This window comes from Mesoplodon densirostris, chromosome 16 (genome assembly GCF_025265405.1).
Source record: "Mesoplodon densirostris isolate mMesDen1 chromosome 16, mMesDen1 primary haplotype, whole genome shotgun sequence".
In the NCBI taxonomy this organism is placed as follows: Eukaryota; Metazoa; Chordata; class Mammalia; order Artiodactyla; family Ziphiidae; genus Mesoplodon; species Mesoplodon densirostris.
Genome location: NC_082676.1, coordinates 64,807,061 through 64,831,275, shown reverse-complemented (window position 1 = coordinate 64,831,275; position 24,215 = coordinate 64,807,061). Strand labels below are relative to the sequence as shown.

The 24,215-nt window shown below is 55.3% G+C and overlaps 2 protein-coding genes across 10 annotated transcripts in view; both read left to right on the top strand.

Moving 5' to 3' along the window:
- FLYWCH1 (FLYWCH-type zinc finger 1) overlaps positions 1 to 13,552 on the top strand; it is a 29,052-nt gene extending 15,500 nt beyond the window's left edge. For 4 of the 6 annotated variants that reach the window (XM_060120158.1, XM_060120157.1, XM_060120156.1 and 1 more), the window contains 5 exons: positions 152 to 415; positions 3,952 to 4,221; positions 5,164 to 5,436; positions 6,591 to 6,663; positions 12,388 to 13,552. In XM_060120158.1, the coding sequence (XP_059976141.1) occupies positions 152 to 415; positions 3,952 to 4,221; positions 5,164 to 5,436; positions 6,591 to 6,663; positions 12,388 to 12,427 (920 nt within the window). In that variant the 3' untranslated portion in view covers positions 12,428 to 13,552. The remainder of the gene's footprint in view (positions 1 to 151; positions 416 to 3,951; positions 4,222 to 5,163; positions 5,437 to 6,590; positions 6,664 to 12,387) is intronic. The other 2 variants (XM_060120161.1, XM_060120160.1) reach the window with 1 other exon arrangement.
- A 7,159-nt stretch (positions 13,553 to 20,711) lies between these two features.
- Positions 20,712 to 24,182, top strand: KREMEN2 (kringle containing transmembrane protein 2). 4 transcript variants are annotated; one of them, XM_060078426.1, is made up of 9 exons: positions 20,712 to 20,805; positions 21,041 to 21,215; positions 21,954 to 22,045; positions 22,144 to 22,268; positions 22,587 to 22,623; positions 23,063 to 23,395; positions 23,464 to 23,586; positions 23,670 to 23,748; positions 23,972 to 24,182. In XM_060078426.1, exons 1-9 carry the CDS (start codon positions 20,712 to 20,714, stop codon positions 24,180 to 24,182), a joined length of 1,269 nt encoding a protein of 422 aa, XP_059934409.1. The 4 variants fall into 4 exon arrangements, with proteins under 4 accessions (XP_059934409.1, XP_059934407.1, XP_059934410.1 ...); XM_060078424.1 differs by having other exon boundaries at positions 22,470 to 22,623; XM_060078427.1 differs by lacking the exon at positions 23,670 to 23,748 and having other exon boundaries at positions 23,972 to 24,114.
- Positions 24,183 to 24,215: the final 33 nt, after the last annotated feature.

Here is a 24,215-nt window from a genome sequence, read left to right as displayed (position 1 = left end):
GGTGCTCTGCCCGCACTCCAATCTTGCTCCCCGAGGTCCCAGGAGGTGGGAGGGGGGCGACGCCAGGCCTGGCCCAGCCCCAGGCCCTGCTCCGGCTCACACCCCAGCTTCCAACCTCCCTCCCCTGACCCCCTCTCCCATTTCTCCTCAGGAGGCCCTGAGTTCCTGAGGACCCCTCTGGGGGGCAGCTTCCTGGTGTATGAGTCCTTCCTCTACAGGCGGGAGAAGGCGGCCGGGGAGAAGGTGTACTGGACGTGCCGGGACCAGGCCCGCATGGGCTGCCGCAGCCGAGCCATCACCCAAGGCAAGCGGGTGACAGTGATGCGAGGCCACTGCCACCCGCCCGACCTGGGGGGCTTGGAGGCCCTGCGGCAGCGAGAGAAACGCCCTGGCACGGCCCAGCGAGGGAGCTCTGGTAGGCCAGACCGGGGAGCGGCCTCGGGGGACAGTCAGAAGACCCAGACTGCCCACCCTGTTCCCTCTTGACCTCCAGCAAGCATCCTCCCCGTCCTTACTGGGGACCCTCTGGAAGGTTACAGCTCCCTCTTGTCTCCTCTCCCTACCCCCACACCCCCTCCTGGTCCACCTCACCTTATCCCCAAGTCGATTAGGTGACTTGGGGGGTCACCCTTTCTCTTGGGCAGTGGGCCTCACTCTCCTGCTCAGACCAGCCCAGCATCTCTGCAGCACTTGATCAACCCAGGCTCCCTTTCCTCCTTCTTATCCTTTCTTTTTTCTTAAGAATGTATAGGATTCATAGAGAAAGCTAATTGCACAAGCTGGTTTCTCATTTTTCCAGTGTGGGTGGCTGACACCGTGCCCAGTAACAAGCACGTCCTACAGACGTGGCTTAAGGGCTGAAGGTGACCCGTTCCTGTCATTGGCTTCTGTTCTCCTCCAGCTGTTCTGCCTGAGCATCTACCATCGTCCCTCTGGGCTCTATGACGAGGGTCACAGCCCCCCTCCTCCCACCTTTGTCGGCCCCACAGTGCTTATGTTTGACTCTCGTGGCCACAATAATGTGCATATTCCGGCTCATCTTGCTAAGAGCAGCCTCGGCCCAGCCTTCTCTGCTCCCTGCTCTCCCTCGGGGGTTCCCAGTCCCATACTTTTCTGAGTCATGTGAGTTGCCTTTAGAGCCTTTTTGGCCCTAAAATTCTCTCAAACTCGAGATCTATGATTTTTTTTTTCTGACTCTCTTTTTATCCCATTTCCTTATAATTTTTATGTACCTAGGGATGATCTGGCCTCGCCCCGTCCTTACCCCCAACTCCCACCCCGAATAACCACTCAGCCATTGTTCCTTTTGTTTTCTTTCTTCCTTCCTTCCTTTTTTAATTTTTTGGCTGTGCAGAACGGCATGCAGGACCTTAGTTCCCTGACCAGGGATTGAACCTGCGCCCCCTGCAGTGGAAGCGCGGAGTCTTAACCACTGGACCACCAGGGAAGTCCCCTTTCCGTTGTTCCTTAGGGCATCTGCTGCCCTCTTCCCTAAAGCGTGCTTCCTTCCATTGCTGTCAACTGGTTTTTTATCTCCTGTTGACTTCCGACCAGAGACGTCAAGGACCCAGCAGTTCCCTCCTCTCGAGGCAGCTGTTGCACTTTTTAAAAAAAATAAATAAATTTATTTATTTATTTATTTTTGGCTGCGTTGGGTCTTTGTTGCTGTGCGCAGGCTTTCTCTAGTTGTGGCGAGCGGGGGCTACTCTTCATGGCGGTGCACAGGCTTCTCACTGTGGTGGCTTCTCTTGTCGTGGAGCACGGGCTCTAGGCACACGGGCTTCAGTAGTTGTGGAACGTGGGCTCAGTAGTTGTGGCTCGCGGGCTTAGTTGCTCCGCAGCATGTGTGATCTTCCCGGACCAGGGCTCGAACCTTGTCACCTGCATTGGCAGGCGGATTCTTAACCACTGCGCCACCAGGGAAGCCCCACTGCTGCACTTTTGTTCTATAAATCTGTTGTTTGTGGCTCCTTTTCCATGGTTGTCTTGTGTTTGTGCTCGAATGACTGCATCTTTCCGAGGTGCATGCAGGGGGTCTTTGCTTGAAGGTATAGGGTCGTGTCTCCATCCCTGTGGTACATGGCTCTGCTGGGGGCACTTGGGGCCTTTTCAGGCCGGAAACCGTGTCCTTCACTCATGAAAATTTCCTCGTGTTCAATGACTTTTCAGTCCCCATTTTTCTGACATTTCCTTGATTTTGCTTTCCAGTCCTTCTATTTAATTTTTAACTTTCACTCTTGTATTTGAACTCCTTTGCATTCCATCCTCTGAGGAGTGCAGCAGCCCTGCCGTCCAGCCTCTGGTAGTGGCCTTGTTTTCTCCAAGTACCTTTTCTCTATGAGTTCCTTTAGTCTCTGCCGTTCAGGGTGAAGCTTCTCTCTCTTTTTTTTTTTTTTTTTTTGTCAACTGGTGAAATTTTCCAGCCAGGTACATGCCATTCAGTTTTCTGTCGATCACACAGTTGTATAAAGCAGCAAAACTAAAGGGGGAATGATTGTTGTATACACTTTAAATTGCTTTGCATGGTCTCATTTGTGATACTTGGTGTAAGAGTCTTGACTTTTTCATCATGTAAGATGGTGTAAGAACCTTTGACCCACGTGGTCAGTGGTCCTTAGCCAGGTTTAAGGAGAGACCCACACGCTCTGTATGTGGGTGCCAACCAGGCGACCCTCAAGACCCCAGGCCTCAAAGCCCTAGGACCAACCTCCTGCAGCGGTTTCAGCCTGGGTGCCGGCTCCAGGGACTTGGGCAGGGAAACAGGGAGTTTCATGTCAGTGCAGACTCCCTCCTCCTCCCCCACACCCCAGACTCTTCCCCCCCCAGGGCGGGCATCTGTCTCATTGCTCTTCACGCAGACAGCCCTCCTCAGTCCCCCTGTTTGGGGCCTGCCCTGGACCCCTACTTCGGAGGGACCTCGGGCCTTCCTAGGCTTGGCCACTGGACTCTGCTTGTTCTGAGAGTCTCCCCACTGAGGCTTGGCGAGCTCCTGCTTTGCCAGGTCTGTGACCAGGTGACCCCCTCTGCCCAGCGTCTAACCTGGGTCAGCATCTCTGCCGTCTCCTCTCCTCTCTGAATTTCTGGCCTCATGCCCTGTGCCTTTTTCATCCCTCAGTGGACATTTCCATCGGGTGCGGGGGAGCAGAAACATGCCCCACATCATATACCTCCTCTCCGGCCACTCACCCCCCACCCCAGCCCCCCCTTCTCCAGGGCATTCTCACCAACCCCCCACTACGGCTGCCGTCCCCGCTGCTGTGCTGACGGACCCCCGAGTCCCCCTCCACGCCTCCTGTGTGATCCTGGTCCCTGGGCGGTGGGAAGGGAGTCCTCGGAGCAGAAGGGCATGGCCACCTTCCGGGTCCCCCCTCTCAACACGTCAGGACAGTGGCCCAGGCTGCACCCTGCCTCCCCTCCTGCCCTCAGGTCAAAGCCCACCCAGCCTGGCTCCCTGGGGCAGTGGACCCTTCTACAGCCCCACTGCCCACCACGTACAAGGGGCTGCACACAACTCCCGTTTTGCTCCCAGTTGCTTATCACCCGTAGGGCCTGTCCACTAATTCCTCCAACTTAGCAGGGAAGAGAGGCCCTTGTGCCATCCCATTGCCAGCACCTCGGATAAGACACCACCTTCCTGCAGGCGCCGCGAGGTGGGGGAGACGGGCTCTGCCTTCAGCGACCTCCACCTCACCAGTCTCCTGCCTCCCTTCTCTCCCAGGCTTGGGAAAGGAGCCCTGGGAGCTCAGGCTAGGCTGAGTCTGGGGGATGGGGGTGCCTGTGTCCTGGGCTGTGAGGAGGTAGATGCAGCGTGGGGTGGGGTCTGTGGGTCTCATGCCAGGAGCCATGCTGCTCTAGGCTCTTGAGAAGGGGGTCCCGGCCCACCTCGTTCCTCGGCTCCAGGCCTGGCTCCAGGCTCTCCCTCCCCCGATCCCCTCTCCCATTTCTTCCCAGGAGGCCCTGAGTTCCTGAGGACCCCTCTGGGGGGCAGCTTCCTGGTGTACGAGTCCTTCCTCTACAGGCGGGAGAAGGCGGCCGGGGAGAAGGTGTACTGGACGTGCCGGGACCAGGCCCGCATGGGCTGCCGCAGCCGAGCCATCACCCAGGGCCAGCGGGTCATGGTGATGCGCAGACACTGCCACCCGCCCGACCTGGGGGGCCTGGAGGCCCTGAGGCAGCGGGAACAGCTCCCCAACCCGACCCAGAGGGAAGGCTCAGGTGTGGGTGAGAGGGGGACGGGCAGGGGCCGGGCCCCGGTCTCCCTGCTGGCCCAGCAGCCCCTGGGGACAGCTCAGAACACAGGCTGGAGGCTGCCTGCTGGGACATTCCTCCTGTGGCCCATGTCCAGTGGTGTCTGTCCTCCTGGGCTGTGGGCTCCCTAGGGCAGGGGCCACATCTGGACTCTGCACTGATGGCACTGGTCCTCATCTGGGATGGGCTGTCAGTGGGAGAAACCCACTCAGACCGCTGGAGAAAACGGGGCCAGGGGCTGCAGTGGCATTACTGGCAGCTGCCGGAAATGCTCGGCACCCACTTGTGGGGCAGTGCTCCTGGACCTCGGGGACCCTCTGTCTCCGCTCTCCCTCCCCACCCCTGCCAGTGCCTTCGGGCCACCCCAACCCCAACATGTCAGGAGCTTTCAGTTCAGATTCTTAAAAGTCTCAAAAGGGAGAATTTGATTGGTTGCCAGCTGGCCGAGGGGAGGGTGGACAGGGAGCCGGGAGGCCCCTAGTGCACTGTCCAGACCAACCATGGCCCTTTCAGAGTGTTGCAGTTCAGCCCAGCCCCTGCCCTGGGGTGCTTGCTTGCCAGCCAGCATGAAGGCCGAGCAGGGTCAGGAGAGGCCTGCAGGAAAGCTCAATGTTTGGGCCGCTGCAGGGCCAGCCTCCCCGATAGCGCTACAGCCATCAGACAGACAGCCAGTCTGCACTCCAGGGCATCAGGGCCATGGTGGCCTGAGCTTCAGTCCCCAGGGCCCTGCAGCACAGTCTGGGCTGGAGGGCAGGGACCAAAGTGGGACCTGCGTGGGTTGGGGGGTCTGCAGTTTCCTGGCTGGAGCTGGCTGGTGGGACAAAGGAAGCAGTCTCCGTCCCTGGCACCCAGGCTCTGTCCCCTGCTTCCAAGGCCTGGCCCAGGCACCCCACTCACATGTCATGTTCCTTCCAGAAACCCTCCAGCCCCTGGAGTTCCTGAGGACCTCTCTCGGGGGCAGGTTCCTGGTGTACGAGTCCTTCCTCTACAGGAAGGAGAAGGCGGCCGGGGAGAAGGTGTACTGGATGTGCCGGGACCAGGCCCGCATGGGCTGCCGCAGCAGGGCCATCACCCAGGGCCAGCGGGTGACCATCATGCGCAGCCACTGCCACCTGCCTGACCTGGCGGGCCTGGAGGCCCTGAGGCAGCGGGAGCGGCTCCCCAGCACAGCCCAGCAGGAGGACCCAGGTACAGACAGGAGTGGGGGCGAGAGAGCTGTGGGTATCTTGGTCTCTGCCAGCCCGAGGTTCAGACACCTCAGGGGACAGGCGCTGTCTGGGGACCTTTTTCCCTGGCCTTCCTGCCTTTCCAGTCTTCTACCCCTCCTCTCTACTGACTCCTTCTGAACCTAGAAACACACCTAAATTGGTCCCATCCTTAAAACCAACTCCCCTTCTAACTGCCATTTTTCTCCTCTCTTTTATACTAAGAGGTCTTAACTTTTTATGGATGGTAGTATCTTTTGAAAATCTGATGAAAAAATATAGACCGCCCTAGAAGAATATACTAATGTGTGTGTGCATGCAAGCATGAGTGCTCCCGTGCGTGCACACACACACGTAGTTTTGCAAATAACTGTATCAAACTGAAAGTGGGTTCCCTTCAGATAAACAGAATGTAAAACCAGTCTTTTTTTTTTTAATTTTTAAATTTTATTTTATTTATTTTTTGTACAGCAGGTTCTTATTAGTTATCTATTTTGTACATATTAGTGTGTATATGTCAATCCCTATCTCCCAATTCATCACACCACCACACACACCCCCGCCACTTCCCCCGCTTGGTGTCCATATGTTCTCTACATCTGTGTCTCTATTTCTGCCCTGCAAACTGGTTCATCTGTACCATTTTTGTAGTAAAACCAGTCTTTAGAAAGCATTATGTGTCTCATATTAATTCATGGAAATATTAAAGGCCACATCTTATAAAATACGGGAATGAATCCAAGTTGTATCAAACAAACAAAAGAAACTTGATTTCTGTTAAAAAAAATTTTTTTTTTCCACGAGAAAGCCACTGTTCAGCTTAACCAAGAAGGAGGCGCTGTGGTTTGCCTTTGTCGGGGTGAAGGGCATGCCATCTTTGAGACTGTTGCCTCCCAGTCTTTTTGGTGACAAGGTGAAGACTGACTCAGGATCTCCAGCAGCTTATTTTACCAGGCTTAGGTAGTTTTGGGCATCAGAAAACCAGAATTCCCCTAATGACTCCCCCAGTCAGAGTCATTCCACCTGGTTTTCACCCTCAAGGCCTTGAGGTCATCGTTCCAGGAGGTGTGCCTTTGCCTATGGCAGCTTCAACAAGAAAAGAATTATTAATCCATGTTTTCAATGTTTTTTCCTCAGAAAAGACAAAACTTCTGCCTGACGTTCAACTGTGCTTCGAGACTTGTGCTCCTGAAAGCCAACGGAGCTATGGGTAACTGTATTACCATAATCACAAATTACACAAAACGTAGTGACTAAGAACAATAAATATTTACTGTCTGTCACAGTGTCTGTGGGTCGAGATTTCAGGAGTGGTTGGGTGGGGTGGTTCTGGGGTTGAAGGAAAGATGTCAGTGGGGGTACACCCATCTGAAAGCTTGAGTGGGGCTGGAGGAAGTGCTTCCAAATGGTCTGTTCACTCACATGGCTGTGGGCTGGAGGCCTCAGTTCCTCACCATGTAGACATTTCCTTAGGGCTGCTTGAGTGCCCTCAAACATGACAGCTATCTCCCCCCAAAATAAGTGATTCAAGGGATCCAAGGGAGAATGCAGAGCAAGAAGGAGGCCACCACCTAAAGCAGAATTCACGTCCTTCTCAAGCACATGTGGGACAGTCCCCAGGATAGATCATATCTAGGCCATAAAACCAGACCCCACAAATTTATTTATTTATTTTAAATTATTTATTTATTTATTTGGCTGCACTGGGTCTTTAGTTGCGGCATGGGGGATCTTTGTCGCAGCATGCAGGGTCTAGTTCCCTGACTGTGTACCAAACCCAGGCCCCCTGCATTGGGAGCGCAGAGTCTTAACTGCTGGACCACCAGGGAAGTCCCCAGACCCCACAAATTTTAAAGGATTGAAATCATACAAAGTATGTTGTCTGACCACAGTGGAAAGAAATTAGAAGTAAATAACAAAAAAAATTTGGGAAACTCACAAATACATGAAAGTTAAACAGCATACTTGTAAGTATTACCAGTGACTCAAAGAAATTACAAGGGAGATTAGAAAATACTTTGAGGGGCTTCCCTGGTGGTCCAGTGGTTAAGACTCTGGGCTTCCATTGCAGGGGGCACAGATTCAATCCTGGTCAGGGAACTAAGATCCCACATGCTGTGTAGCGCAGCCCAAAAAAATTTTTTTAATAAAAATTAAAAATAAAGATCTTGGGCTTCCCTGGTGGCACAGTGGTTATGAATCTGCCTGCCAATGCAGGGGACGCGGGTTTGAGCCCTAGTCCAGGAAGATCCCACAAGCCGCGGAGCAACTAAGCCTGTGCACCACAACTACTGAGCCTGTTCTCTAGAGCCCGCGAGCCACAACTACTGAAGACCGCGCACCTAGAGCCTGTGCTCTGCACCAAGGGAAGCCACTGCAATGAGAAGCCCATGCACCACAAGGAGAGTAGCCCCCACTCGCTGCAACTAGGGAAAGCCTGCACGCAGCAACGAAGACCCAACGCAGCCAAAAATAAATAAATAAAATAAATAAATTTTTAAAAATAATAAAAAAATAAAGATCTCAAGTCAATAACTCAAACTTACATGTTAGAAAAAGAACAATGTAAACCTAAAGCAAGCAGAAGGAAGGAAATAATAGCTATTAAAATAGAAATTAATGGAATAGAGAATAGAAAAGTAGGGACTTCCCTGGTTGTCCCGTGGTAAAGAATCCGCCTTCTAATGCAGGGGACACGGGTTCGATACCTGGTCGGGGAACTAAGATTCCACATGCCACAGGGCAACTAAGCCCGTGTGCCACAACTACTGAACCCACGCACCTCAACTAGTCAGCCCACATGCCGCAGACTACAGAGCCCATGCACTCTGGAGCCTGCGCACCACAAGTAGAGAGTTGCCCATGCGCCGCAACGGAGAGCCCGTGCACAGCAACAAAAGGTCCCACGTGCTACAGCAAAGATCCTGTGTGCCGCAACTAAGACCCAACGCAGGCAAGAATACAATAAATAAATAAATAAATAAATAAATTTTTTAATGTTAAAAAAAGAAAATAGAGAAAACTAACAAAACCAAAAGTTGTTTCTTTGAAAGGATCAACAAAATTGACAAACCTTTAGCTAGACCAGAAAAACCAATTATAAGGAAATACTGTGAACAATGGCATGCCAACAAATTAGATAACTTAGATGAAATGAAAAAATTCCTAGAAAGCTACCAAACCTGATTCACGAAGAAATAGAAAATCTGAGTAGAGTTAAACCAAGTACAGAGATTGAATTAGTCATTTTAAAACTCCCCACAAGTTAAGACCCTGTGCCTCCGCTGCAGGGTGCACAAGTTCGATCCCTGGTCAGGGAACTAAGATTCCCACTTAAGCCTAGATGACTTAATTGATGAGTTCTACCATATATATATGTTATATATATAATATCTATTTATATATATATTTATAGATATATATATTTAAATACTTATATACATTTTATATATTATATATATATATATATATATATATATATATATATATATATATATATATATTCTTTTTTATTTTTGGCCACGCGGCATGTGGGGTCTAGTTCCCTGACCAGAGATCGAAGCCGGGCCCCCTGCATTGGAGGCATGGAGTCTTAACCACTGGACCAACAGGGAAGTTCCAAGTTCTACCATATATTTAAAGAAGATCCTTCAGATACTCTTCCCAAAAAGAGAAGAAGAGGGAACAATTCCCAACTCATCCTGGAAGGCCGGCAATACCCTGTTATCAAAACCAAGCAAAGACATCACAAGAAAAGAAAACTAGGGACTCCCCTGGTAGTCCAGTGGGTAAGACCCCTTGCTCCTAGTGCAGGCGCCCTGGGTTCGATCCCTGGTTGGGGAACTAGATCCTGCATGCATGCCACAATGAAGAGCCCACGTGCCTCAACTGAGACCTGGCATAGCCAAAATATATAAATTAATTAATTAGTTAATTAATTTAAAAAAAGAAAACTATAGAGCAATATCTCTTAGGAACATAGAAGCAAAAATTCTCAACAAAATGCCAGCAAACTGAATCCAGCAACATAAAAAAGGATCATACACCATGACCAAATGGGACTTATGCCAGGAATGCAAGATTGCTTTCCCAGCTGTAAATCAATATCATACAGCTTGTGTACAGAACAGATTTAACACAGCAGGCCTGCAACTTCTGTCCTTAGAACAACCTGCTTGCAAGGCTGACCCTTAGCTTCCAGGGTCCAGGTCAAGGATGCTTCCAGGACTTGACCCTGATACTGTCCCTAAGTGATAACAATTGCTCACTCTTACCTGTTTGTACGAAAAAAGCGATTTTTTGCTGAGCACTTGCTTTTCTTTGAGATTTTGGAATTTCAGTGACTGTAGCTCTTCACCCAGGTACCCTCTGCCTACAGGACTGACGCCCAATAAAAACCCTGGATCCCTAGTCTCAGGCAAGCTTCCCTGGTAGACAACACTTCCACATGTCACAACAACCAAAGAATAGATAAATTGGATTTCATCAAAGTTAAAAAACTTTAGTGCTTCAGGACTTCCCTGGTGGCGCAGTGGTTAAGAATCTGCCTGCTAATGTAGGGGACATGGGTTCGAGCCCTGGTCCAGGAAGATCCCACATGCCACGGAACAACTAAGCCCGTGCGCCACAACTACTGAGCCTGCTCTCTAGAGCCTGCGAGCCACAACTACTGAAGCCCGCGTGCCACAACTACTGAAGCCCATGCTCCTAGAGCCCGTGCTCCGCAACCAGAGAAGCCACTGCAAGGACAAGCCTGTGCACCATAATGAAGAGAAGCCCCCACTTGCCACAACTAGAGAAAGCCTGCGCGCAACAACGAGGACCCAATGCAGCCAAAAATTTAAAAATTAAAAAAAAAACTTTAGTGCTTCAAATAATACCATCAAGAAAGTGAAAAGACAATCCACAGAATGAGAGAAAATATTTGCAAATCATATCTGTTAGAGGACTTGTATCCAGAATATATAAAGAATTCTTAGGGAATTCCCTGGGAGTCCCGCAGTTAGGACTCAGAGTTTTCACTGCCAGGGCCCAGTTCAATCCCAGGTCGGGGAACTAAGACTTTGCAAACCGCAACAATAAAAAGACAAATAATCCAATTAACACATGGGCAAACGATGTGAATAGACAGTTTTTATTTCAAAGATTTTATTTCTTTTATGAAGTTCAATATATACTAATGGCCAGTAAGCACACTTAAAGATGTTCAACGTCATTAGCCTTAGGAAATGCAAATCAAAACTACAATGAGGGGCTTCCCTGGTGGTGCAGTGGTTAAGAATCCACCTGCCAATGCAGGGGACACGGATTCGAGCCCTGGTCTGGGAGGATCCCACATGCCTCGGAGCAACTAACCCCGTGCGCCACAACTACTGAAGCCCACGCGCCTAAAGCCCATGCTCCGCAACAAGAGAAGCCACCGCAATGAGAAGCCCATGCACCGCAACGAAGAGTAGCCCCTGCTCACCGCAACTAGAGAAAGCCCGTGCACAGCAATGAAGACCCAATGCAGCCAAAAAAAAGAAAAACCAAAAAACTACAATGAGCTAGCACTTCACACCCACTAAGATGGCAAATCAAACAGACAGACAATAACAGGTCTTTACAAGGATGTGGAGAAGACTAAGACGGCTAAATCAAAAAGACAGACAATAACAGGTCTTTACAAGGATGTGGAGAAATTGGAACCTTCATACTCTCTTGGTGGCAATGTAAAATGGCACAGCTACTTTGGAAAACAGTCTGGCAGTTCCTCAAAATGTTAAACATAGGGATTTCCATGGCGGTCCAGTGGTTGGGACTCCGCACTTCCAGTGCAGGAGGTGAGGGTTCATTCCCTGGTCGGGGAAACTGCATGCTGCGTGATGCAGCCAAAAAAAAAAAAAAAAACAGTTAAACATAGAGTGTTTGTTCACCCAGTAATTCCACTTCTAGTTGTACACCGAAGAGAATTGAAAACATGTGTCCATAAAAAACTGTACACCAATGTTAATATCAACATTAAACATAATAGCCAAAAAGTGAAAACCCAAAATATCTATTAATGGTTGAATGAATAAATAAATCATGGTTCATTCATACAATGAAATATTATTTGGCCATAAAAAGGAATGAAGAACTGACACACACTACAACATGGATGAACCTCAAAAACGTGATGATATGTGAAAGAAGCCAGACACAAAAGACCACAACTTGTATGATTCCATTTCTATGAAATGTCCAGAATAGGCAAATCTATGGAGGTAAAAAGTAGATTAGGGACTTCCCTGGTGGTCCAGTGGTTAAGAATCCACCTTCCAATGCAGGGGACGCAGGATTGATCCCTTGTCAGGAAACTAAGATCCCACATGCAGAGGCGCAGCTAAGCCCGCGCTCTGCAACTGCAGAGCCCACGCACTCTGGAGTCTACGTGCCACAACTAGAGAGAAGCCCACGCACTACAACGAAGAGCCCACACCCCTCAACGAAAGATCCCACACTCCACAATGAAAGATCCCTTGTGCCTCAACTAAGACCCGATGCAGCCAAACATAAATAAATAAATATTTTTTAAAAAAAGAAATTAAATTAGTGGTTGCCTAGGGTGAGGAATGTTGGGGGGTGTAGCTAAAGGGTATGAAGTTATTTATTTATTTATTTATTTTGGCCACACCGCACGGCCTGTAGGATCTTATTTCCTCCACCAGGGATTGAACCCACGCCCTTGGCAGTGAAAGCTCGGAGTCCTAACCACTGGACCACCAGGGAATTCCCAATCTCACGTTTTAAAGGAACTGCTGTGATGCATGTATATGAGTGTGTATAAAAATGATCTGGTTGATGGTGATCTCTAGGGGAAAGGGATTACAGGAATCCTTAACTTTCTTGATTATCTCTTTCCACCACGTTTGGATTTCATGGATATCATGAATGTGTGTTTCTTTGTCATCAGGAAGGTGGAAGATACACATCTGGACAGTGAGTCCCACTGAGGCCAGCCTCCTCCCGGACTCAGCAGAGGAACCTCACGTGTCGCCTGTGTCAAGGATGTTCCAGGTCCACACAGAACCCCGGCATTTCCCACCCGGTTAGATTTTGCTCGACAAAACCTCTTTCACTCTTCCAAAGCATCTACGGCCTTCACATTTCCTCAAGAGGCCTCCCAGGAGGAACGCTTCGATGGTGTCTCCCTGCCAACAAAGAAGAGCCCCAGGAGCTGCTGGCCCACAGCTGTGTGTGACGTGGAGTGACCACGTGTGGGGAGGCCCTCCCTGTGGGGAGGGCCACAGCCACCAAAAGCTCTGAGGAAGGAAGCATCATTCACAAAGACACCTGCCCCTGCCTTGGTGCAAATACCCATCTGTTTTCAGAGCCCACGGCTTTGCCAAGGGCTTTCCTGTTGGGTGTGGTCCTGCTTTGGCTCCACAATGTGGAAAATCATCGTGGAGGCCACTTCAGGACGAAGGTGGGGCACGTTTGGGGAAGTTCCTGCTTCTTCAGGCTGAGCTGCCCCGTGCGGTTCCAGCGGCCCCAGGTGTTTTCCGGGCAGGTGCCAGGTGGGCCTTCATGCTCCTTGGCCATCTGCTGCCAGGGTGTGGCTGTCCCATTAACAGAGCAGGCCGAAACCAGAGGCCTTGCTACACCCTCTGTTGGAGTTCCCTTTGCTGTTTTCCAACTTAAATTAAACCCAGTGTCCACGATCCCCAGGGCAGGTGTTGTTCAGGCCCTGGAAGCCAGCCTGACGGCTGCAGGAAGCCAGCGCTGGGCAAACTCCACCGGGGTCGCCCACGTTCGCCTGATGCAGGAGGAGAGGCAGACCCCGGTGACAGCGGGTGCAACCCCTTCTCCTGTCTGATGGCACGGCAGGGAGCCAGCCTGCAGGGGGCAGGGAGCCAGCCTGCAGGGAGCAGTGAGCCCATGTTCCCCACGAACTCCAGAGGCTGCTGCTTGCTAACAGGGCCACATCCTCCCCAGCGGGCTCCTTGAATTGCAGGGGGAGCACACGGTGCAGGCACCCTCCCACCAAGCTGGCCATGCAGCCCGCCGTCCAGCCATGGGACAGTGACAGCTCAGACACCCCCCCACTGTCCCTCTGCCTATACATTTCCTGCAATAAACCTGATTTTATATCTTACTGTGTAGAGCTGCTGTGTGTCCACATGCCCTTTGCAGCAACAGATGGCCACCAGAAAGACATACACTCCACATGTCTCAGTGCCACGTGGTGGGAAGTGATGGAGTTTGGCTGGGCAGAGGGAAGCCTCCACACCTGGGGCAGCATCTGGTCACCTGGCCCAGGTGCCCGCTGGACTAGGAGTGGGTGGGAGTCCTCGGAAAGGTTGCTGAGGGGTCTGCTTCCAGCCCACGGGGGGACAGTGCAGCTTCTGCTGGCCATTCCCCAGCCCCCGTGGAGCTGAAAGAGAGGCCTTGATCCTCTGCTGATTCATCCCAAGTCCTCCCTGACTTGTTTTCATAAGCTGGGGCAAGCTTGAAGTGGAACTGGCACCCCCAAGCCAGGGCAACCTTGACCCCCAAGACCCTGGCTACCTTCCCAGGCAGGTAACTGTCCCATCTCTTGACCCGACTGCTGGCTCCATGGGGCCCTCACCCACCAGCCTGGCCAGCAGTCATGAAGATGGTCCAGCAACGTGACAGCCCACCTCCCAGGTAGGAGGCAGGCACCTGCCAAGAGACCTATCGTGCTGCTGGCCGCCTGCAGTAGACACGCAACACAGGGGCTATGTTTCGGGCAGTGCTCTTGGCTATGGAGCACGCTGCCCTGAGAGAGTGAACTGCCCATGGCCAAGGCCAAAGACAGCCCTGTGGGAACAGATGCACCCCAATCCCAGACCCACAGGTGTGCACATCCACAGGAGGTGACCACACTTATAGAAAGGCACCTGAACTTAAAAGGACAGACAAGTCTGTGCCAGCACCAGCTGGGTCTCTGCTCAGTCCCACACAAGGAGGAACCTCACACAGGCCTGAAGTGCACTGAGTCCCAGCAGCCAATGTCACCCGAACGCCTGCAGGGTCACTGGTTTCCCACCCTCCACAGTAGGGCTTCCACGGGGCACAGGGTGGGCGACTCCCAATCTCGAGTCCCATGCCTGTCACCTTGGCTGGGCTCCAGGCCCAGGGTCAGAGGAAGGACTCAGACTTGTCCCTCTGCCCCCATGCTCACATTGACCAGGGCCCAGCCACTCATCCTCATCTCTGTACCTGCTTTGACCTTAGAGGGCAGGTGGATGGTCCATGTTGCTCGGACCGAGGACTCCCCAATGGACATGAATTTGGATACTGCTGCCGCCTCGGGTAGCCCCATGGCCACTCACCACCCACCACCGAGCCCCAGAGGCTCCCCATCATACAGCCACTTCCTCCACGGTTCCAGAGCCAGAGAGATGTCCCCTGCCCTATCCCTGTCACAGAGCAAAGTGCACAGAGGCAAGTCCCTCTTGGAAGCTGGCTCCTGGTGGACAGTGACAGCTGGGCGTAGTCCTGCCCTCCTCCTTCTCTATTTCCACTCCGCTGCTAGTTCCCCCAATAAACCCTGTTTCATTATGTCTGCACCACGTGGAGCCACTAATATATCTCTGTGTCCCTTTGGGTGATGGCACAACAACATCTCAATTATGAAATCTGAAATAGAAAGTTCATAAGGAGCAGCGAGACTGCCAAAAAGTTACTCAAATTTTTTTTTTTTTTTTTTTTCTTTTTTTTTTTTTTTCTTTTTTGCGGTATGTGGGCCTCTCACTGCTGTGGCCTCTCCCGCCGCGGAGCACAGGCTCCGGATGCGCAGGCCCAGCGGCCATGGCTCACGGGCCCAGCCGCTCCGCGGCACATGGGATCCTCCCAGACCGGGGCACGAACCCGCATCCCCTGCATCGGCAGGCGGACTCTCAACCACTTGCGCCACCAGGGAGGCCCTCAAATTTTAAAACTGGGCCAGCGGCTGGCTCTAGGGGCCCCAGCCCTCAGTCCTGTCCCTGGGGTTGTGAGGTGAGCGTCACTGAAATGCTTCTCCTGGCCCAGCTCCCCCTGCCCACCCAGCCCAGCCTCCTGTCCCCATGTCCTCTGTCGAGATGGCTCCTGCAGGGTGGCACCAAGGACTTCCTTGTCACTAAATTCAGCAGGTGCATCTCAGAGTTCACCTCCTGCACTGACTGCCCCTCCTTAATCCCTGCAGACCTGAAGGTGGCTCCCAGGTTCTCTGCATCTCCTTTGAGGGCTCCTTGGCCCCCACCCAACCGATAAGCAAGGTGGTTGGTGTTCTGGGGACTGGACCTCAGCCCTTTTCTGCCCAGCCATTTTCAGCGTTCACAGTTTGTCAATCTGCAGCCCCAGCTCTGCCCTCCCTTCTGCAACCAAACCTGTGTGTCCAGCTGCTCCTCAGGACCTTGACCCTGGTCACCAGCAGCAAAGGTGGAGAAGGGGTGTGTCCTCATCATCCCCCTCCTCTGATGGCTCCACCACATAAGTAGAAACTCAGAGCCATCCTCAACACCGTCCTGCCTGTCCCTAGGTCCCGTCAGTTATCAGTGCCACCCTGCCTAGTTCTTTCTTTCTTTCTTTCTTTCTTTAGTAACAGCTTTATTGAGATACAATCCACACACCATAGAGTTCACCGACTCAAGTGTACGATTCAATGACTGTTAGTACATTCACAGAGTAGGGCCTCCGTCACCTCTAATTCCAGAACATTTCATCACCACGAAAAGAAACCTCAGACCCATTAGAAGTCACTGCCTCTGTGGTTTCTTTCCCTATGTGTTAAGGCTGATGGGGTTCCTTCCTCTGGTACTGGGAGAATTTGGGGAATCCAAGTGTCTTTGTCCACTCAGGTGGCCATAATATACCATAGGCCCCAGAGGGGAGGGGTGCAGGGAGGGGGGATCTTAAACAACAGACATTTATTTCTCACAGTTCTGGAGGCTGGAATTGTGAGGTCAGGGTGCGGGCATGGTTGAGTTTTGGTGAGAGCTCTCTTCCTGGTTTACAGTTGGCCACCTTCTTACTGTGTCCTCATGTGGGGAACGGAAGCGGGGTAGGCCTAGCTAACTTTCTGGCCTCTTCGTATAAGGCACTAACACATCATGAGGGTTCCACCCTGACCGGAACACCTCCCAAAGGTCCCACCTCTTCATGTTATCACATTGGGATTAGGGTTTCAACGTGTGAATTTGGGGGGGACACAAACATTCAGTCATAGCACTAGTAAGGCACACATATGGTAAAGAAGACTGTTAGTCAATCCTTGTACTAATAAACATCCCCATCCCTAGGCCCCTGAGTCACCTAGAGCCCCAACCCTTCACCTTTGTGACCACTGCAGCATCCAGTGTCCCCTCTGCAATCTGTCCCCGTGATAGCCAAGGGCTTTTCTAAAATGCAACCCCATCATACAACACCTGCCCCAGGTGTTCTCTCACAGCTGTCCATATCAGGTATGATTACCTGGTTCAAGGACCAGAAGCCAGAGGTACCCAAGGAGTCTCTGGAGACAAAGGGCAGGGCGGCTGCCAGCCTCAGGCTGCATCCTCATCACAGCTCTGCAGAGCCCAGCCTCTCCTGGCTGCCCACCCTTCTGTCCCCCTGAGGGCTCCGAGGGCACTAGAACAGCCCCTCAGCCTTCTCCCATTAAAAAAAGACTCTGGCTGCTGGAAGGGCTGTTCAGGGTAACCCTGGGGAGTTGGACCTCAGTTGAGAGAGCTATTAGTCCAAGTAGGAGATGGTGGTGGCTCGGACTACGGAAGTAGCAGCAAGGATGGAAAAGTGACAAGAAATAAGTAAGATGTTATGCGTTGAATTGTGTCCCCCCAGAATTCACATGTTGAAATCCTAACCCCTAGTACCTTAGAATGTGACCTTATTTAGAAATAGGTTGTTGCAGATGTGATTAGTTTAGATGGAATCCTACTGCAGTAGGTTGGGCCCCTAATCCAACATGACTGGTGTCCTTATAAAAAGGGGAAATTCAGACACAGACATTCACACAGGGAGAATGCCATGCGAAGGTGAAGGCAGAGACTGGGGTGGTTAGTGGCTTCTACGAGCCAGGAAATGCCAGTGACGGCCAATAAGGCACCAGAAGCTAAATGAGAGGCATGGAACATTCTCCCTCCCAGCGCTCTCAGAGGAACCAGCCTTGGAGACAAGAACTGTATGAGGGTGGGGGGAATGTATTAGTCCAGGTAAGTTGTGCCAGCTGCTGTAACAAGCAAGTCCCTGATCTCAGTGGCTTAACACATAGATATTTATTTCTCCATTCATGCAGAATCCCACACTGATACTTCTTCTTCTTTTTTTTTTTTTTTTGCAGTACACGGGCCTCTCACTGTTGTGGCTTCTCCCGTTGCGGAGCACAGGCTGTGGACGCGCAGGCTCAACGGCCATGGCTCACGGGCCCAGCCGCTCCGCGGCATGTGGGATCTTCCCGAACCGGGGCACGAACCCGTGTCCCCTATATCGGCAGGTGGACTCCCAACCACTGCGCCACCAGGGAAGCCCCACGCTGATACTTCTAGTTGGTGGGCTCCTTCTACAAGGTTGCTAGGGAATCTGGCTCCTTCCACCCTCCCCTAGGCCCTAGGTATCCCCTCCATTTAGTTGGTGAATGAAGGAGATAGAAACTGAGGCTATTGTAGACCAGACCTGGCAGGGGTCTACATCAGTGCTTTTCAAACTTTAACACCTGGGGATCTTGTTAGTGCAGGCTCTGATGAAGGAGGCATGGAGTGGGGAATAAGAATCTGCATTTCTAACAAGCTCCCTGGTGATGTCAATGCTGTTGATCCGGGCCCTTGCTTTGAGAATTGAGGAGTGAGAGGCATCACTCCTGCCCATGCCTCATAGCCAGAACTCACTCCTGTGGCTATACCTAACGCAAGGGAAGCAGGGAAATGAAGTTCAGCTGTTTGTGCAGGAGCTGGAGGAGCCAGGGTCAGTAAACAGGCAGGGGGCAGGTAGGGGCCAGGCAATAGGGACCCAGCCCTCCCACGACAGTGGTACCATTGCTGCGGGGAGACCAGGGGGAGGTCCTGACTGGGACCGTAGGCCCCTCGGCAGGCAGCCTTTCTGAACTCCCCGGAAGTGGTGGGGGCGAGAGCCCAGGCCTTCCTTAGTTCAAGGTTCTGTGAGCCACCTGGGACTGGAGCTTGCAGTGGGGATACTGCCTCTCATCTTGGTGCCTGAGTCCTGGAAGTGAGCACCCCCTTCTTTTCATCCAATACCCCTTTTGCAGATCAGCCTGGCAGTGGGGGCCCAAAGTACAGTGGACCAGATGGACAGCCCTTTTTAGTCAACACTCCTGCCAGAAAAGGGGTCAGTTCTTCCTCCACTCCACCACTGACTTTCCTTCTGCACGAGGGGTCCTGGTCATCTTTGTCCTCCACCCCGCCCTTTTCTCAGGTGACTCCTGGGAGCGAGGCTCCCCATGCACCCCCATCACCCAGGCCTGCTGCCCCAGGATGCTCTCCCTGGGCCAGAGCCTAGGACAACGCCACGGAGCCAGAGCAGTCCCCAAGCTCACAAGCAGAAGGGAGAAGGGGGCCAGGTCCATGGGTTTTACTACTCCCTCCTTAGATGGGTTCCCTGCGCTGGGCTAGCCTGCGCTGGTGAGACTCTCAGTCCATTGCTCAGCAGGGCCAGGAAACTGGGAGGTGATCCCGGGCCAGCGTGGCAGCTGAGAGGGTCCCCCCAGGAGGCAACCTGGGCACTGGCCTCCAGTCTCAGCCAGCCAACTGCGTTGGGATAATGACCCCCCCACACACACCTCCCCCCAGCCTGTGCATGAGGCACAGGCTCATTCGAAACGAGGTCTTCGCGGGTCCAGTCACCACCACCAGCACTTTGGTTTTCCTAGAATCTTCTCTGCGCCCCCGATCTGGGGCGGGGGAGGAGTGCGGCGGGTACTGACAGAGCGGAGACAGGTCCTTGCAGGCTGGACAGCCTGGTGGGGGACTGGTGAGGGGTGGGCAGGCTGGACTCGGGGGCAAGACATCGGGGCCGGGCGGGCCGCTCTGGGCCCCAGGCCACCACCCATCTCCTTCCCGGTCCCTGCCCCCGCCCTCCCACGCACCTGCGCTGGCCTCTCCCCAAGCCCTGGGGGCAGCCGGCGGGCGCTGCTGGTAGATCAGAGGACTCGGAGGAGTCGGGCCCAGGGGGAGGGGGCGGGGAATTTCCCCCCACGCCTGCCTGGGCCTGCTCCCCCTCCCCCTTCCCCGCCAGGTGGGGGGGCACTGCTGGGGGAATTCCACCGCGCTGCGAGGGCTCCGGCGAGCCTGGGCTGGGGGTCCTAGGGAGAGGAGGAGGAGAGGAGGGGACAGGCTGGGACCAGGGGCGCAGCTGCCTTCCTCCCCAGACACCAGCTGCCCCTGCCTGTCCCAGACTGAGCGGCCACCATTCCAGCCCGTGGGGCGGGTGCGGGGGCAGGGAGTGGCGCTTCCTCAGGCCAGAGGCGTCGGGACCTGGGAAGGGAGAGGCATGAAGATCCGAAAGAGGGTGTGCGTGTGAGCGTCTCACAATGAATGGGTGACTGAGTGGGAGAGCGTGCCTGCACTTCATTCAGTGAGCTGGGGACTCCGGGTGCCCCGGGGACGTGTGGCCTCGGGAGAGGGTCCTGTGTCTCCCCCATTAGGGTCGTTCTGTCCACCAGCCTGGCCGGGCTTCCTCCACACGCTCCCGCAGGAACCTTCACCGACCCTAAGAGGAGGAAGGGAGGGGAGGCGCGCTCCGGGACACAGAGGGTCCCGGAGATGGGGGGCGGGCGTGGGAGGCGTCTGGACCTGCTGCCTCCGCTCCAGTCTCGGGCGGGGCTTCCCTGCCTCGGTGGTGGGGGGGAGGGGGGGAGGGAGGGAGGGACCCGGGGGGAGGGACGCCAGGGGGGCAGGAGCCAGCGCGTCGGAGACCTGGGCGAGGGAGACTCAGAGAGCAAGAGGCAGAGGGAGGGGGCGGGTGTGGAAGCCGAGGCAGGACCCCGAGCCCGGAGAGGCAGAGACGGAGAACATCCCTGGCCAGAGATCGTTCCTCCGGGGAGACTCTCAGTAGGGGCCGGGTAAGAGGGACGCCTTCAGGGCCAGAAACCCTGGGAGGCAAATACCCCTGGGAGATATTACCGCCCCCCCCCGCCCCAGACAGAGAGCGCCTCGCAGAGCGGGGACGAGGACAGACTGTCAGAGGACAACGCCCCCCAGGCCTCCTGGGAGACCCCGGAGCGACCCCAGGGGCGACAAGGGCCTTGTGCGGGCTAGGGCGACCTCTTCTTGGTTGGGGGCGATGGGGACACGGGCCCCGCAGGGCCTCCTCCTCCTTCTCGTGCTCCGGCTGCTGCTGCCACGCGGGGCCTCAGCTGGGAGCCTGCATAGCCCAGGTGAGTCGCGGCCCGGCGACTGGGCTGAGGTCACCATTCCCTCCTCGGCCTCCGCGCCTAGAACCCGAGTCCCACTGGCGAGGGGGCAGAGCAGGTGGTGGCAGCAGGGCAGCCCGAGGGCCCCGTGGGCGCCGGGGGCGCTGGATGGGGAGCCGGGCGGGAGTTGGCGTCGGAGTGTGGGGTGAGGATGCCCGGCAAGGGTCAGGACCTCCCAGGCCCCGCCATCGCTGTGCAGGCCTGTCCGAGTGCTTCCAGGTGAATGGCGCAGACTACCGCGGCCACCAGAACCGCACGGGCCCGCGCGGGGCTGGGCGCCCGTGCCTCTACTGGGACCAGACGCAGCAGCACAGCTACAGCAGCGCCAGCGACCCCCACGGCCGCTGGGGGCTGGGCGCGCACAACTTCTGCCGGTGAGGGGCGGGGCCTTCCCTGGGGCGGGGCTGGGTGCACTATTACAGGCGTTGGCCTGGAGCTGGGCCTCGGCATGGGCGGAGCGGAGGTCTCTGCTGGGCGGGCACAGGGGCCATCTCGCGGGCCTGGGGGCGTGGCTTAAGCGTGGGGTAGAACCTTTTCTGACCTGGGTCGGGCCTTAGGCGCATAACTTCTGCAGAGCCCCAGGTCAGGCCTGGGCACTCAAGGCGCCCATAAGGGCGTGGCGTAGTCAGAGGGCAAGCCCCGGAGTGAGGGGCCGGGCCCTTGGCTCACATCTTCTTTTGAGACACATCTACTGGTGGTGACGGAGGGATTGGGGGTTCAGAGCCACAGTTTCGGTCTGAAGCGGCAGGGACCGAGCTGAGCGGGAGGACACTTCCCTGCTGAACCGCAAAGCTTAGGGCTCATCACTTCTGCTTTAAAGCAGGATTCCAAGACAAGGGACTTGGCTGAGGCCCATGGCTGGGTGGAGGGCTAATACTACAAATGGCCTCAAAGTCCTCATAGCCTAGCAACAGCTGAAGACCTAAAATCAGCCCCCAGGGCCCTTTAATGACTTCCCACCGTCTACTCGGAAGTCGACATCCATTCTGGTGGGCAAACCATAATTTGCTCTAACACACACGGTGGCCATTTTGAGAATAAGCCGTGGGTCAGGACTGGAATTTGCCGTTCTTGGGACGGTAGGATCCCAACTATTTCTTCTGTACCCGCAGTAACCCAGATGGTGATGTGCAGCCATGGTGCTACGTGGCCGAGACGGAGGAGGGCATCTACTGGCGCTACTGCGATATTCCCACGTGTCATAGTGAGTGGGCCGGGCTGGACAAGGGTGGAAGCCGGGCTGCCTGGGCAGAGTTCGCTTTTGGAGGAGCCTCACTGAGCCTGACTCTGCTGCCCCCTCAGTGCCTGGGTACCTGGGCTGCTTCGTGGACTCCGGGGCACCCCCGGCCCTCAGCGGCCCCAGCGGCACCTCAACAAAGCTCACGGTCCAGGTGTGCCTTCGCTTCTGCCGCATGAAGGGCTACCAGGTATTGCCCACCTGCCCAGACCAGTGGTGACCCCTGACCTTGACCTCAGGACACAAATCAACTTCCAACTCTGATGCCAAACCTTGACACTGATTTCTGAAACCCCAGCCCGATTCCCACTTCCGACCCCGACCCCTGGCTCCCACCACCCCACCCCCACCCCAGCCCCTGTCTCGGGGGTCACCCAGTCTGTGCTCCCAGTTGGCGGGCGTGGAGGCTGGCTACGCCTGTTTCTGTGGCTCTGAAAGCGACCTGGCCCGGGGACGCCCGACTCCGGCCACAGACTGTGACCAGATCTGCTTTGGCCACCCCGGCCAGCTGTGCGGCGGCGATGGGCGCCTGGGCATCTACGAAGGCGAGGAGTGGGCAGGGATGAGGGTCCCGGGTGAGGGGAAGAATCTGAGTGAGACTCAGCGATGCCGTGACAGGGGGCGGGATCTGGGAAGGGAAGGCGGTAGGTTGGGGGCGGGGCCTAATAAAGGGATTGGGTTGAGGACTGGGCCCGAAAAGGGGACTGGGCTGAACCTGGGGCCAGGGGTCTGGGTCTGAGGACGGGACCTGAGAAAGGAATTGTTTGAGGGCGAGACTTGAGGAGGGGATTAACAGTTTGACAGCGGGACCTATGGAAGGGGTTGGACGGGGTCGGAGGAGGGAGTTGGACTGAACCTGGGGTGGAGGCGGGGTCCGAAGATGAGGCTGGTCTGTCTGGGGCGGGGCCTAGCTGGGAAGGGGAGGGGCTCTATGTAGAAGGAGCCCGCCGGTCTCCGGGTTCTGACCGCCGGCCCCGCCCACAGTGTCCGTGGGCTCCTGCCAGGGGAACTGGACCGCACCTCAAGGTGTCATCTACTCCCCGGACTTCCCGGACGAGTACGGGCCGGACCGGAACTGTAGCTGGGCGCTGGGCCCTCCGGGCGCCGCCCTGGAGCTCACCTTCCGCCTCTTCGAGCTGGCGGACCCGCGCGACCAGCTGGAGCTGCGCGACGCCGCCTCGGGCAGCCTGCTCCGCGCCTTCGACGGCGCCCGCCCACCGCCGCCGGGGCCGTTGCGCCTGCGCTCCGCCGCACTGCTGCTCACCTTCCGCAGCGACGCTCGCGGCCATGCGCAGGGCTTCGCGCTCACCTACCGTGGTGAGGCCCCGCCGCGTCCCCCCCTCAGCCCGCTTCCCCGCCAGCCTGCCTCACACCCCTCTCCTCAGGGCTGCAGGACGCCGACGACCCCGCGCCCCCCAAGGGCTCGGCCCAGACCCCTGCAGGGCCCCCCGACGGGACCAACGTGAGCTGCAGCCCCCGTCCTGGGGCTCCAGAGGCTGCGATTGGGGGTGAGACGGGCGTGGGAGGCGGGAGAGAGTTTGGGGAACAGCCCCTTCCAAGCCCTGTCCTCACCGCACTCGTGTGCCCGCAGCCCAGGTCTTCTTGACGGTGATGGCCGTCTCAGTGCTGCTGCTGCTGCTGCTGTCGCTGCTGCGCCTGCTGCGCGGACGGTGCGCGCTCTGGGGCAGGACCTGAGGGCGGAACTTTCCGGGAGCCTGACGCCCCGCCCCGGTGCCCCGGGGCGAGGGGGGCCCTGGTGGGAAGCTAGGGCCCACGACGGGAACAGGGCTGGAAGGAACTCCTGGGTTCGAGGGACGCGTGGGATCACAAGCCAAGCAAGGTGCTGGAGGTGAGGTTGGTTGGGGGTTCGGCTGACGTCTGCTCCCTCTCTAGGAGCTGCCTGCTGGCTCCGGGTAAAGGGCCCCCAGCGTTGGGGCCTTCCCGGGACCCCGCAAGAAGCTGGGCCGTTTGGTACCGCCGGCCTCGAGGGGTCGCCCTGCCCTGTCCTCCCGGGGACCCCCAGGTTGAGAGTCTAACCGCGAGTTACCGGCCATTGAGCGCCTCCAGCCAGAGTTCCCTGCGCTCACTCATCTCTGCTCTCTGACTCTGGACCCCCAGGGTCCACTGGACCCTCCTG